The sequence below is a fragment of the Ursus arctos genome, unplaced genomic scaffold (assembly GCF_023065955.2).
Source record: "Ursus arctos isolate Adak ecotype North America unplaced genomic scaffold, UrsArc2.0 scaffold_30, whole genome shotgun sequence".
Taxonomy (NCBI): Eukaryota; Metazoa; Chordata; class Mammalia; order Carnivora; family Ursidae; genus Ursus; species Ursus arctos.
This window is the reverse complement of record NW_026622986.1, coordinates 23145887-23159583: the sequence shown is the minus strand read 5'-3', so window position 1 is coordinate 23159583 and position 13697 is coordinate 23145887. Positions and strand designations below refer to the sequence as shown.

General features: G+C 44.9%; 1 protein-coding gene across 4 annotated transcripts in view; it reads right to left on the bottom strand.

The window, feature by feature from the left end:
- The window catches only part of FAM171A1 (family with sequence similarity 171 member A1), a 145820-nt gene that overhangs the window by 12246 nt on the left and 119877 nt on the right, over positions 1–13697 (bottom strand). For 3 of the 4 annotated variants that reach the window (XM_057304751.1, XM_048219502.2, XM_026479022.4), the window contains 2 exons: positions 11345–11459; positions 7778–10731 (listed from right to left, as the gene is read on the bottom strand). In XM_057304751.1, coding sequence (XP_057160734.1) covers positions 9030–10731; positions 11345–11459 — 1817 coding nt within the window. In that variant the 3' untranslated portion in view covers positions 7778–9029. Of the gene's footprint in view, positions 1–2524; positions 2631–6091; positions 6309–6904; positions 7018–7777; positions 10732–11344; positions 11460–13697 lie in introns of those variants that run through there. The other variant, XR_008956572.1, reaches the window with a different exon arrangement.

The window sequence follows — 13697 nt, the reverse complement described above, 5'->3', positions numbered from 1 at the left end:
GGGGAAGAAGGTGCCTATGTATTACAACACACGTAAATGAAGATAAATGAATGACAAACAAATGGCTCAGGGGGGAAATAAACCTGTAAATCTCTCTGAAGTAATTCACTATCTCTGTCTTCCAAGGAATGGTTACACCCATCCTTACACCTAGGATGCCAGTAAATTTTGCTCCGAAAGCCCTGGCCAGCCAGAAACATGAAATATTCACATTGTTTCCAGTAGCAGGTGGATGTGATGGGACTTGGTGCCTGAATTTGGGTGGTGGGGTTGACCCTGAGGTTTCTGACTAGAGAGGCTCTATGGTGAAGCTCTTTACTGGGGTAGAAGATAGGGAGGAAACTAGGAAAAATAGGGCTGTTTTGAGGGCGGTAGGCAGAGAGGTTCATGGGGTGACGTATGTTGACTTCATCACGGGACAAGTTGAGTCTGGGATCCTTGAGGGTCATCTGCTGGAGATGCACAGCCAGCAGCTGGGCTGAATGTGAACAGTAGATCTGGGCTGCAGATACAGCGGTGGGGGTCCTTCACAGGCAGCACTGGGAGATGGCTGTGGGTCTGACCACAAGGGCAATGTGTAGTATGAGTACGGGACAGAGGACAGAACCCAGGGTTGGTCAGCATCTGGGTTTTACCAAGCAGTGAGTGCACACATTGCAGAGCAGGGCCCTGGCCACATCTGTTGGGCACATGCCGCTCAGCATGGGGACTGTTATTGAACATGTGTGCCCACCCCAGCTGTGAACCTGGGATGGTGCAGCTAACCTACCCTAGAAATGAAGGGGAAAGCCATCATTCCCTGAGGTACCTAATGGAAACTACTATCAAACTGTGAAGTATCTTCAGAATTGCCAAAGCAGTGGTTTACAAGCCTATGTTGTCAGCGTCAGCTGGGGGAAGTGTGCTTAAAGCAACATCTGTACCAGGTTTCACCTGCAGAGAGAGTCTGATTGGTCTGGGGCGGGGCCTGATACGTCAGTTTTTCCTGCTCGTAGGTGATGCTAACGTGCCTCTGGATTCGAGTACCAGCGTTCTGCAGTTACAAGCACGTGATCTTCCTACAAGAGCCACTTAATTAAGGAACAGAGAGGCTGCTGCCGTGTATTACAGGAGAATTTATCTTTGTGGCCGGTAGCAAATAAATTGTGGTTACTGGGCATCTGTCTCAACCTTACTGCCTTGTAAGCAGTGTGCTCAAACATATTTTTAGACTAATACGTAAGGAGGTGGCACCTTCACTGAGACCCCTGGTTAACGTCAGACACCTGGAAAATCATCCTACTTGCACAAAGGGAGAGCTCGGTCAGTCGAACCTTGCAGAAAGCGGTCAGCATGGGAAAGAAGAGATCTTGCTGTTTTGTCTACCATTTTCCTAAAAAGTAGCTGAGAAGCGGATGGTACAAAAAAAGTGACCATTGTGACACAATAGCAACAGGATTGGGGAACTAGAAGATTCAAAGAATGATTAAGAGGAGTAACAACTTCTGGGGTGGCTGGGTGGCTCAGTTGGTGAAGCAGCCAACTCTGCATCTTAGTTTAGGTCTTGATCTCAGGGCCGTAAGCTCAAGCCCCGCGTTCTACTTAAAAAAAAAAAAAAAAAGAGTAACAAATTCTGTTTTGCTGCAATTTACGGTTTACAACGAACTTTAATATTTATTGTCTCATTTTAAAAAAGATTTTATTTATTTGTCAGAGAGAGAGAGAGAGAAAAAGCACAAGCAGGGGGAGTGGCAGGCAGAGGGAGAAGCAGGCTCCCTATTGAGCAAGGAGCCCGATGTGGGACTTGATCCCAGGGCCCTGAGCCGAAGGCAGACGCTTAACCGACTAGCCACCCAGGCGCCCCTATTGTCTCATTTGAACATGACCCACCCAGAGAGGTAAGCAGAGCAGATGACACTGTCTCCCTTCTCCAGCCATAGAAGTCAGTCTCAGAGTCAGGTCTGATGGCCAGGTACGCTGAGTCCAAGTCAGGGTTTTTCCCACAGCCCTAAAATTTTAATAACTGGCATGGCTTACAGTGCCTTCTACTCCAATAATTAAATACATACTGTACACAGAATGTGACCAGATGGCGGGGAGTGTGAAAGAGCTGGCCAGAGAGAGAAGGGGACGGAAAAGTGACCAAGGAGGGGAGGTACACAGGGCCAGGGACACGGAGATGGGGGCCTATCCTGTGCTCTGGCCTGAATGTTTGTGTCCTTGCCAAATTCCTATGCTGGATTCCTAACGTCCAAGATGATGGCATCAGGAGTTGGAGCCCTGGGAGGTGCTTAGGTCATGAGAGTAGAGCCCTCATGAATGGGTTAGTGCCTTCATAATAGGGGCCCCATAGAGCTCCCTACCCCCTTCCACAACGTGAGCACACAAGAAGGTACCAGCTGTGAACCAGGGAAAGGGCCCTGATTGCAGACTTCTGGCCTCCAAACTGTGAGAAATAAATGATTGCTGTTTAGAAGCCCCCCCTCTCTATGGAGTTTTGTTATAACAACGTGAATGGACGGAGACGTGCCATGTGGTCACTCACGGTGTGGAGTGGTTCTCTCAGCACTTAGGCCTCCAATTCCTCCCGTGTGAGATTATCAAGGCTCTTTCATGTTCCACGTCCTCCGGTGCTCCCATTCCTCTTCATCCTGCCGAAGTGCAAAAGGTCTTACAGGAATCATTAGCCAGTTAGCAGATGCCAAAACACCAACGTCAAACAAGTCACAATCACTGTAAAGAATGACAAAAACATTAACCAGAGATTTTGGTATTTATATCCACAGCTTTGAAAATACAGTTTTCATGGGGGGATAAAAAAGGCTTGCAATTTCTACTTCACCTAAAGAGCTTCGCTGGACCTCTCCCACATCTGTCAACTGTTCTGTCTCCTCCACTACCCACCTTCTCCTCCTAGTCCATGGATCCTGAAAACCGTCATGCCTACTTCAACAGGTTCTCCATGATGGCAAGGGTTATAAGAGTCCCAAAACATAACTGCAACTTGCGTTAGTTATAGGGTCAAAATAGCCAACAAGAAGTCATGGAAAAGGTGCAAACTTCCAGTGAAAAATTAAGTCAGTCCTGGGGATGTAATGTACAGCCTGGTGATGACAGTTAATACTGCACGGTGTATCTCAAAGTCGCTAAGAGAGTAGATCTTAAAAGTTCTCATCACAAGAAAAAATATTCTGTAACAATGTGTGGTGATGGATGTTAACTAGATGAATATTGTGATCATTTCACAATAGATACAAATACTGAATCATGCTGTGCAACTAATACAACGTTCTATGTCAGTTATACCTCAAAAAAAACTAAAGACAAAAGAAATCGTGCAATTTCAAAATAGTTGAAAACTCATCACACTTTTCTATCTATACCTATACTCATTTTTAATCCCCTCATCCTCCAGATACAGAGGTCAGCAAGAACAAAATTTAAAAGAGGATGGGGCACCTGGGTGGCTCAGCCAGTTAAGCATCTGGCTCTTGATTTCAGCTCAGGTCATGATCTCAGGGTGGTAAGATTGAGCCCCGTGTTGCATCAGGCATCGCGTTGGGCTCCATGCTCAGCATGGAGTCTGCTTGGGATTCTCTCTCTCCCTCTGCTTCTGCTCTCCCCATGCTCTCCCTCTCTCAAATAAATACATACATCTTCAAAAAAATTGAAGAGGGCAACCCTCTCGGGTCCCCTCCCTCCTTGGGAGCTTTGAACTCTACTCAATAAACCTTGCTAAAACAAACAAACAGGGGCGCCTGGGTGGCTCAGTCGTTAAGCGTCTGCCTTCGGCTCAGGGCGTGATCCCGGTCAGCGTTCTGGGATCGAGCCCCGCATCAGGCTCCTCCGTGGGGAGCCTGCTTCTTCCTCTCCCACTCCCCCTGCTTGTGTTCCCTCTCTCTCTGGCTGTCTCTCTCTCTCTCTCTGTCAAATAAATAAATAAAATCTTAAAAAAAAATAAAACACAATAAAATTTAAAAAATAGAAGAGGACAAACACAAGAAATCACATAAAGTTTATCAGACTTGGTGGCCTGATTATTTTTAGGTTTTGTGGTCTATTTCCTTTCTGGTTCTGGTCTATTTTCTGGGTGCTTTGCCTCACGTTTTTAGTGTTTATCTATGCTAGTGAATACTAAACAAGGTTCCAAAGACACAGGGTCTCTATCATTTAAATGGTGCTGTACATCTCCTGGCATGGTTTAGGGCACCTTCTTTCATAAATTCCTCCTAAGTCCTGCAGGGAATGTGGTCCTTTTTCCACCAAACACTACCCATCTTGCACTAAGTTAGACTAAAGCCTGGAAAGCAATTGCACCTAGATTTTTTTTTTTTTTTTTTTGGTCCTAAGTAGAGGTTTCCATGTGAGCTTTGAAAAGCAAGAGACCAGGTAGGTGATGTAGTCAGACAGACTTTGTTCATATGCTGCCACCTTCTAGCTAGTGGCATGTTGGGCACACTTTCCAGAGAGGACTTGAAATGTCAGGAATTTTGCAAACCAGTTGTTAGACAAAGCCATTCTTTTTTTCTTTTTCTTTCTCTCTCTCTTTTTTTTTTTTTTTAAGATTTTATTTATTTGTCAGAGAGAGAGAGCACAAGCAGGGGGAGCGGCAGGCAGAGGGAGAAGCAGGCTCCCCGAGACCAAGGAGCCTGATGTGGAACTCGATCCCAGGATCGCGGGATTATGACCTGAGCCGAAGGCAGATGCCTAATCCACTGAGCCATCTAGGCATCTCTAGACAAAGCCATTCTTAAAAACTACACTCAATTTACAAATAATTTAATTTAAAAAATAAAAAACAAATAACTAAAAATGATATAAAAAAACAAAGGTACTAATTACTTAAAGTGCATCATGTCCTAATTATTTACTACAGTCCATTACTCTTATTAGTAGTAGTCACGTTCTGTAAAGTTACCCTGAACACCGAATTTGTGAATACGGTGTTAGAACCAGTGTAATCAGGGGAAATACTGGGTTAGGATCCTAAGAGTCTGGTCACATTTTCATCCACCGATCAAAACATCACCTTGTTTGATGTATGTTTCTGTTTGGAGACATCTTATTTAATACATCTTCTTGATACAGTAACGTGGAACTCACAGCCAACAGCCCTATGACTCGCGTGAACAACGCTCATCTAATACATGTATTCTCAAACTTCTCACTGCTCTGCATGCCTGTGAGTGACCGCCAGAGCACAGTGAGGCTTGATTTTGGGGTTACAAATAAGTCTTAGCAAGTGGGCAGGTTTGCAAGTGTGGAATCTCCAAATGATGAGGATCAACTGTCCATCTGACTATGCTCTTGGGGTTATTTCCCTTCAGTGTATTTTTTGTTGGAAATATAACCCTGTGCTACTGTGTATCTCTTCCCAACTCTTGTGTGCAGTGACGTCACCCTATTATTTGAAACTGGCCACATGGGAACATTTACACCATGGACACTGAGAAATGCTCCCAATAGAGGCTTGACCTGCTGATTGTCTGAATTTAAGAAAGAGATGGAGAAAATGTTAATAATGCAGATTAAACTTATAATGGTACCATTACACTGAGAATAGCACAAAAATTGAGGAAATACTCTTCCAGTAGTCAGACACTTTTATCTGCTTCAACAAAGAAGTCACTCAGTGACTGATGAAGGAGTGAAGTTCTGACATGTGTCTTCCTTGTTTCAGTTCCGTGTTAATCATTAATGTAAAAAGAAATCAACAGATGTGCATCTCAGAACTACATCCTTTTGTCAACTGCAACAGGTCAGCTACGACAAAAATCAGTGAAAGCATTCTGTGGGAATCAAGTGTCAAATGGAATTGACAATGATGTATTTTATGACGACTTGCAAGTCGTGTCCTACACATCCTTTATCAGGAACACTTAGGACTTCAAATGCATTCATTTCCAGGGGGCTGGTGGTTTAAGCATCGTCCCACTGATTCTAGCTGAGTGGCCTCAAGGTCTTAACCCCCAAGCCTCCATTTATTTGGAGGTAAAACAAAGAATGAACATAACTTCCTCACAAGCTTTTGAGAATTGAATGAATGATGGTTTCCGATATATGGTTTCTAGGGTAGTGACTCAACAAACGTCCGCCCTGTCTCCTTGCTCACCTTGTCTGGAGGACAGAACCCGTGTCCAAGCCATCCCCGTAGACACCGGCGCGACGTTCCTGGAGCTGGCCCTGGACAGCGAGCCATCAGTCTCGTCTCTGTAACAGGCAGGTGAAAGCTCACCACTAGGTGGCAGAGCAAGATACCTTTGATGGCTTTCATTCTTCCGACAATATAATTGATTCGTAATAATGAGACGTGTCTTACCCTTACCAGGCTAGAAAGAAAATAAATGAAATGTTTAAAGTCTGCAGTCACAGTGCTCTGTCTAGACAGCTCTAGTCTGGTGATTGGCGTTGGCATCCTCAGCAAACATGTTATCCTCTGAGCCTCTTTTTGGACGTGTGTAAGATGAATTAAGCTTCACCTTCGGCAGAACGGATTTTCTTCTGGCAAACCCACTGCCTCGTCTTACTAGGCACATAATGTCTCGTGACCACTGCTGGCTGCTTCATACTTTTCATAACTGTGCCCAAACCAGGCATGTCCTGTCTAATGAGGAGGGGTCAGAAAAGCCCCTCTTCCTCCAAACTTCCCACCAAATCTCCCATGATAAGTTCTCATAGGTAACTTGTTACCTACTTTTCACAGGTAACATGCATTGTAAACGAGGCTTTTCTGGAAACCGATGCTTTAATAAGGAGGTGGCTGCACTGGCAGCAATCTTCAGCAGGGCTGGAAAGGGCTCATAGTCTCCCAGCATTTTCCCAGTCATCTATGTCTGGCCCTGGGTATTCTTGGAGAGGCCACTTACTTTTTCTCTGGAAGGCAATTGACAAGTAGTCTGTATGAGTGAAGTCTGCACGGGCTCACCTGACATCTACTGGTGAGATGTTCACCCCCAAACAGTCCCTCACTTGTTAAACCACCGACTCCCATCCATTTAGATGCCCCAGCACTGTCGGGGAATCTCAGATGTTTTCCCCCTGAAAAGCAAAATACATCCACCTTTAAGAATTAAAGTAATAAAAATCAACTTGATTAGTTTTCTGTCCACATGGAATTCACAAATAAAAATTTTGTAACAAAGCTGTTACTGTAAACATAGCTAGCTTACTGTGTCCTATGCTCTGATGTCTCCATTAACGATTTTGACTAATAGTTTCACCTGTCTGGGATGGTTCTGGTCATTTTAATGAAACCTTCTGAAGCTTTTCCAAGTGGATCAATATTGAACACGATAGAAAACATCAGTTTTTTCTAAAGTGTAGACATTTCTCCCTATCTGAAACACAACAGAACGTTATCTTGTGTTCTTGAATAAAACTAAATAAACACAAGGTGGATTTTAACTGCAGAGTAAATTCCCAGGCGTCTACTCTAGAGTTTCTGAATAGAAATTCAACAACAAGCATTTCAGACTGCTGGGGAATGAAGAGCAAATTCATTCTTTCTTTCTTTCTTTCTTTCTTTCTTTCTTTCTTTCTTTCTTTCTTTCTTAAAGATTTAATTTATTTATTTATTTGAGAGAGAGAGAGAGAGGGAGAGAAAGCACAAACAGGGGCGGAGGGAGAAGCAGGCTCCCCCTGAGCAGGGAGCTCGTTGTGGGGCTTGATCCCAGGACACTGGGATCATGACCTGAGCCAAAGGCAGACGCTTAACCCAGGAGCCCCAAGAGCAAATTCTTAATAGCAACTCTGAAACAACAAATAATGGCTCAGAGTGAATGAAAAGAACGACAGGATATTTTTATTTTCTTCAGCATTTATTTTGAATTTTCATTTTTGGATAACCAAGCAGCTCTGTAAGGAGAATGCACAGAAGAGTCATTTCTGGCACTTTCGGATAGTACATACGATTTCTGTAATAGTCACATTCACTTGCTCAGTTCATACTCCATGTCTGGTGAGCAAGATCAGCCCATAGGATTCCCGAGTTAATACATAACCGTATATACAGACAGCCAATGAAACCATAATGGTGGCTAGTGGCCGAAGGGATAGAGGAGGGAAGGGGATCTCTAAAGTGTCCTCTAGTCTACCTTAGCTCAACAGAATCCACGTCACACATGGGAACTAGAGAGAACACTGTGTTGAAATGAGAATTCGGAGCACAAACGGGCACTTGGCAGCATGCAGTTTAAAGAAAAGGGGTATCATTTAATAACTTTATAAAATCCAGGCAGTTCAATTAAAGGAGTTAAGAAAGAAAAAAAGAAGAAGAAGAAGAAAGGTGAGGGACTGTTGTTGTCACTGTAAAAAAGGCACTTGGAGTTAATGGGACCAGAATTGAAGGGCTCTCAGCTGATAAAAACTTCAGTACGATTTCATTTAAAAGGCTTGGATGTTAAGAGGTGACACTCAGGGGTTCCCGGAAGGAGACACCGAAATAAACCACCGAGAAGCAGAACAGATGAAAACGAACGAAGTAAATCTTTACAACCAAATCGCATTTTTTTGTTTTTGTTTTTTTAAAAAAGCAAACCCTAAACGAAACCTAACCAAAGCAAAAACCCTAAGCAAACTAAGAGCACGAAGCAGCAATGCATAGCTTTCCTTTGAGATAATGCATACCTCGAGACACTAAGTGCTAAGCTAATTTCTCAATAATAACTTCACAGGAGCATAATCGTGATAAAATGGATTCAAGCAATGTGAAAAGAGTTTCATCTGTTCCCAGAATCTGAGGGAGAACTGAGGTGATCAGCAGAACCGTAGCAACACCACTTGGGGTTTCTCAGTGTCCAAGACGTGGGGTGACGTCCGGACGCTACGTTCAGCCATTTCCCTGGAGGCGAGGCAACCGTTAACATCATCCTTATATTCTGAGTCATAACTTTGATTCTTTTCTGACATTTACACAGTGAACCGTGACGCAGCGAAAGTCCACTCCCGAGGACGCCGCTGTTCAACGTCTTCCACGAACAGGTAAACGCTTCTGTAAGAAAGAATTTTTGGCAACTGTATTATATTCCATGGTCGGGTGTCTCTGTGATAGCTCATTTAATGTTAAACGCCATCAGGGGTCTCTCCTCCCGTTTCTGCCAGGGGCTCTTCTTGTCTTCTCCCTGGTCCTCCTCATCTTCCTCTTCGTCGTCCTCCTGAGCAGATCTTCTCTGTTCGGGGCTGGCGAGCGGCTCCGGGGGCACGTCCGAGGTTCGTTTGGTCGTCTCCTCCTGCAGGCTGGGCAGCTGGCCGCCGCTTCTCCGGCCGGAGCCATCCAGCAGGCACCGCAGGGTACTGTCCTCGGGGGTGCACACGGTGGTACCGCACTCACTGCCGCTTTGGTCCATCTCGTCCAGGTACACGAGCTGCGTGTAGGAGGTGCTGTCCGCGGCCCTCGGCTCTTTCTGCGGATGTTCCTGGACCACTGGGTGGTTCTGCGCAAGAGACAAGGGGTCTCCTCTTCCTTTCCGGGCAGATTTTGGTTCATTCATATCCACGCCAGAATCCAAGCTGGCGTCATTACTTCCGTTCCTTCCAGCTCTTTGGAGATCAATGTACGAATGTCTAACGTGCGCATTGGACCTGCCGTCCAGAGAGACGAACCACGCCCGGGGGTGCGGGAGTGGCTTCCCACCCCCAAGTTCCATCAGAGCCTTTTCGGTCAGGAGTTGGACCTCGCTGTTCATCTGAGCCAAGGCCGCATCGTTCAGGGATGCTGGGATGGAGAGAGACTCTGACATGGACGCACCTTGCGGGGTCCACTCCCGGGCGCCTGCATCCTGCAAGTGCTGCTGGGAGATTGCCTGGCACGACAGGGGCTGCGCTTGGATCTGGGAGGAGGGGTGCGGGAAGATCCCTGTGTGAGGACTGGAGAGCTCAGCCTGCAGTCTTTCGATCTCCAGCTGCTGGTCGGCCGGAACGACCAGGGGCTGGCCCACATAGGAATGGTCCCCCGGGAGTTTCATGTAATGAGCAGGGATGACCAAGGCAGGTAATACCTTTCTGTAAACGCTGTCATTGACCTGGTCCACGGAACTACAGCAGATCAACTGGCCAGGCCGAGGAAAGGATGTGGGTCTCTCCAGGTGGTCTACTGACCGCGACATCATACACTCAGTAGGCCTGCGGTCCAGCAGCTGCTCCTTTTCGGGAGATGAAGGCGCGGGGTACATATGTTCCTGAATGGTGAGCTTGCTTCCTGTGGGAAGATGGTTAACAGAGGCCTGACCGTCTCTGTCTTGCTTTTCAAACAAAGGCTGGGAAAGCATGGCATTGTAGCTCCTCCTGTACTCACTGTTGCCAGGGGACTCACAGCCTTCTCTTTCCAGAGATTTCCTGGACTTTAAGGGGAAAATCTCCACAGACTTGTGGTACTCTTTTCCCAGCGTCCCACTTGGCGTCAGGTTATCAAAGGAGATTTGGCTTTTATCCTCTTCCTTGTGAGAGAGAAGCTCCTCCCGAGAGCTGAATTCCTGCGAGGTGCTGTAGGAGAGCTTTAGCATGGGGGTGTGCGTGTCCCCTTCTCCGTTGGAAGACATCATTTCCAAATGGACCCCGCTCATCAGCTCCTTGGGCCCTGGGGCGTCTGGGCGGCCGTGGGTGGTGACAGAGAGCGGGCCGGGGAATTCTGACTCCCGACGAGAAAAGAGCAAGTTGATGTGAGACATGGAAGTCGACTGATCCCTTTTGGAACTCTCCAGGGCTACCGGAAGTTGCAGTTTTCTGTGGTGCTGACGAGGTTTCAAGCACTTCCGCCTGCGGTCAAAGATAAAATCCAAACCCAAAGGTTAAAGATTCTCGTAGCAGTAAAGGTCCACGCAAAATCTCAATGCTCCATTTCCACAGGAAGAAACGAAACGACTACCCGGCAGCCAGAAGCCTTCTCACCCCACACCCTCAGCCTTATTTTGATTCCAAACAGCACAATCTGCAGATTTCACCTGCAGGCTTTTATACGTTCCACCAGGTTATTCATTCAAAAGCGGTCCCCCAAGAGTCGACAACAAACATTCTCACAAATGGAATAGCCGAGGCATCAAAATAAGAATTTTAGTTCTGCTTTGTCCTTGAGAATATCATCTCTTAATCAGTGTTTAGGAATATTCTGAACAAATCATGGTAACGGTCACACTTAAAAAAAAAAAACCAAAAAAACTCCCCTTCTGAGCAAACTTATAAACAGCATGCCCCCACATCACGTTCATTTGTTCACAACTTTAAGGACAAATGTTCAGTTCTTAGATATTTTTTTATGAGAAAAAAAGGACCTTGATTCAGAAAAAGAAAAGAAAAAAAAAGACCTCAGTATCAATGCTTGCCCAAGAAATTCCAAATTAAAAAAGAGATTGCCAAAAAGGTAAAACTTTACCTGCAATAATATAAAAGGAGACACAGCAAAACCAAAAGTATGAAAGCCATTCCTCCTAAAATGGCCAAAAGAAACACCGTGTGATACGTGGTAATGTCCTGTGTGACAACGGGACCTAGAAGGTCAGAAAAGGGCATTTTAGATTGGAGAACACCTTGAAAGAAGAGGGACACTGAACGGAGAGCCTATGTTTTCCTTACTCTTCCCGGCCAGATGCAAACACCCTTTAGATGATGCAATTACAGATCATCATAATTTCTCTCAATGGAAAGGGATTACCAGGACCGTCCCCGGAGCAGCTGTGGCCGGGAGCAGTCTGAATACCCAAACACTAAATGCAGTGTCAATGGTCCCTCCTTAGCCCGGAAGAGAGCCGCATTCGGTAGCATGCTCAGCATTCTAAAGACGCGATCTTTCAATGAAAGAAAAAAGATGCATGATAACATAATGAGTGGGACTCTTAGAGAGATGGCCTGAATATCTGGCGATTTCGTACTGCAGGAGAAAAAAAAATCACAAGATTTTATTCTTACTTCCCCTGGACAATTATTACTGCATGGAGGGCCCTTTGCCTAAATGAATCAGTTAAAATGTATGAAACACATCGGGTAGGACTTAAAAAAAATTCCACAGCTTATTAGGGGTTGTCAAGCGTTTCTAAAATGCCTTCTATTTTTTAAAAATAAAATCTTCCTCTATAGTGCCTTTTCAAAATGGTGAACTTGACACTGGCCACAGAGCGCTTCAGAACTTTCAGACAAGGTACCGGAGACAAACATATTTTCTTCTTAATTTACGTTGTAAAGAATCCCAAAAGGGAGTTTAACTTACTCTTTATATTCAATAGTAGCAAGAATCCATCTTAATGGCACTGACGACAGATTGAAAGCAACAATGAAAACCTCCCCAAATTATAATATTGGGGGACACACTGGTGTCCAGGCATCCTGGCAGTGAGTCAACAGATGGGAGGGAAGGAATGTAGTTTTTCATTATGTCAGGTTGAAATGCTTATGATCACTATGCACCATAAACACCCGTTTACTTATTGATTCTTGATATTGGAAGGGTTAGATTTCTTCAAAAATCATTGCAAGGAGACCACTCAAGAGCTAGATAAACCCAAGGAGGTGTACTAGTTTTTGAAAATAGTGACATTACTTAAGTTCAAAAGGTACCGCCATTCTCTCTCAAACACTTCAATGAGGTGAGTGGAGTGAATATGTACGAAAGTTGGAAAAATAATTGGCAACTATACACTGCCTTAATCGTCCAGAAAACCAAGTTTTACCCAGAGACGACTCCCAGAGACACGGGCAATGCCTTGGCGGAAGCCACCAAGAAATCTGGGATACACATAAAAGTCATTTCCAAATAACTCAAACTCAATCCTGTAAGTACTTAAGATGTTATTATCTTAACTTCTGCCAATGGAAATCTCTAGAAAGTTCACAGCCGAACTTAATTTCCTTCTGAACTGGAGAATGAAAGAAAAAAAGCCCTAATTATTTTCTTGTTGGTTTTGGGCTCATGAAGGCACAGCATCACTGTAATTTGTTTTAATAAGAGGGATGGCTGTGAGGTTACTAATATATGTGTTTCTACATTAAATGCCACCAGGGGCTGTGCTCTGTACGCTTTTTATAGACTTTTGTCTCTTCCTTCACAGCAGGAAAGGTTGGTGGACCTACAGCAAGAAGTTCTTTCTGCCCTCTTTACAGAGTATCTATTATTCTGTGGCATGATGGGCAAATGGAGACCCGTGGTTGTCGGAAATCTATCTCAAATGAACGTTAACTGGAATGCATGGGCTTTGCGGCCTCTACTTGGGTACTTGAGGAATTTATTTTCGTTCGTTCCTTCCCCTTAGTCATATTCTAGATATTTCAGATGTGGAGACTGGGGCATTTCTGTACCTGGCTCACACCTCTACTGCTACAAGAACACTATCACAAAGGGAAACAGAGACTCTTGAAACATGGATGGGAAATGCACGTTTTCTCAGTATGGGAACAGAAAGTGAATGGGACGGATGTCTCAACACCTCCATCGAATTAGTTACCTCGGGCGTCTCAATGTTCATTCCAGTGGTAATTCCACCGCTAAAATATTTTGGACTCCCTCACGACGAGAGACAGCTTTTAATCATAGCACATTTTGACCTAGCTCAATTACCTACTTTATTCACCAGATTTGGCTGTGCAGGACTCTTAGACATATGTCTAAGAAAAATCAAAGGGGCCCTCTGGGCATAAAGATTGGCCACCGAGGAAACGTTTCATTAAGGAACGCAGTCCAAGTGACACAGATTCTAAAGGCATTTTGAGCAACAGAAGCCATCATTGGAAAGCAT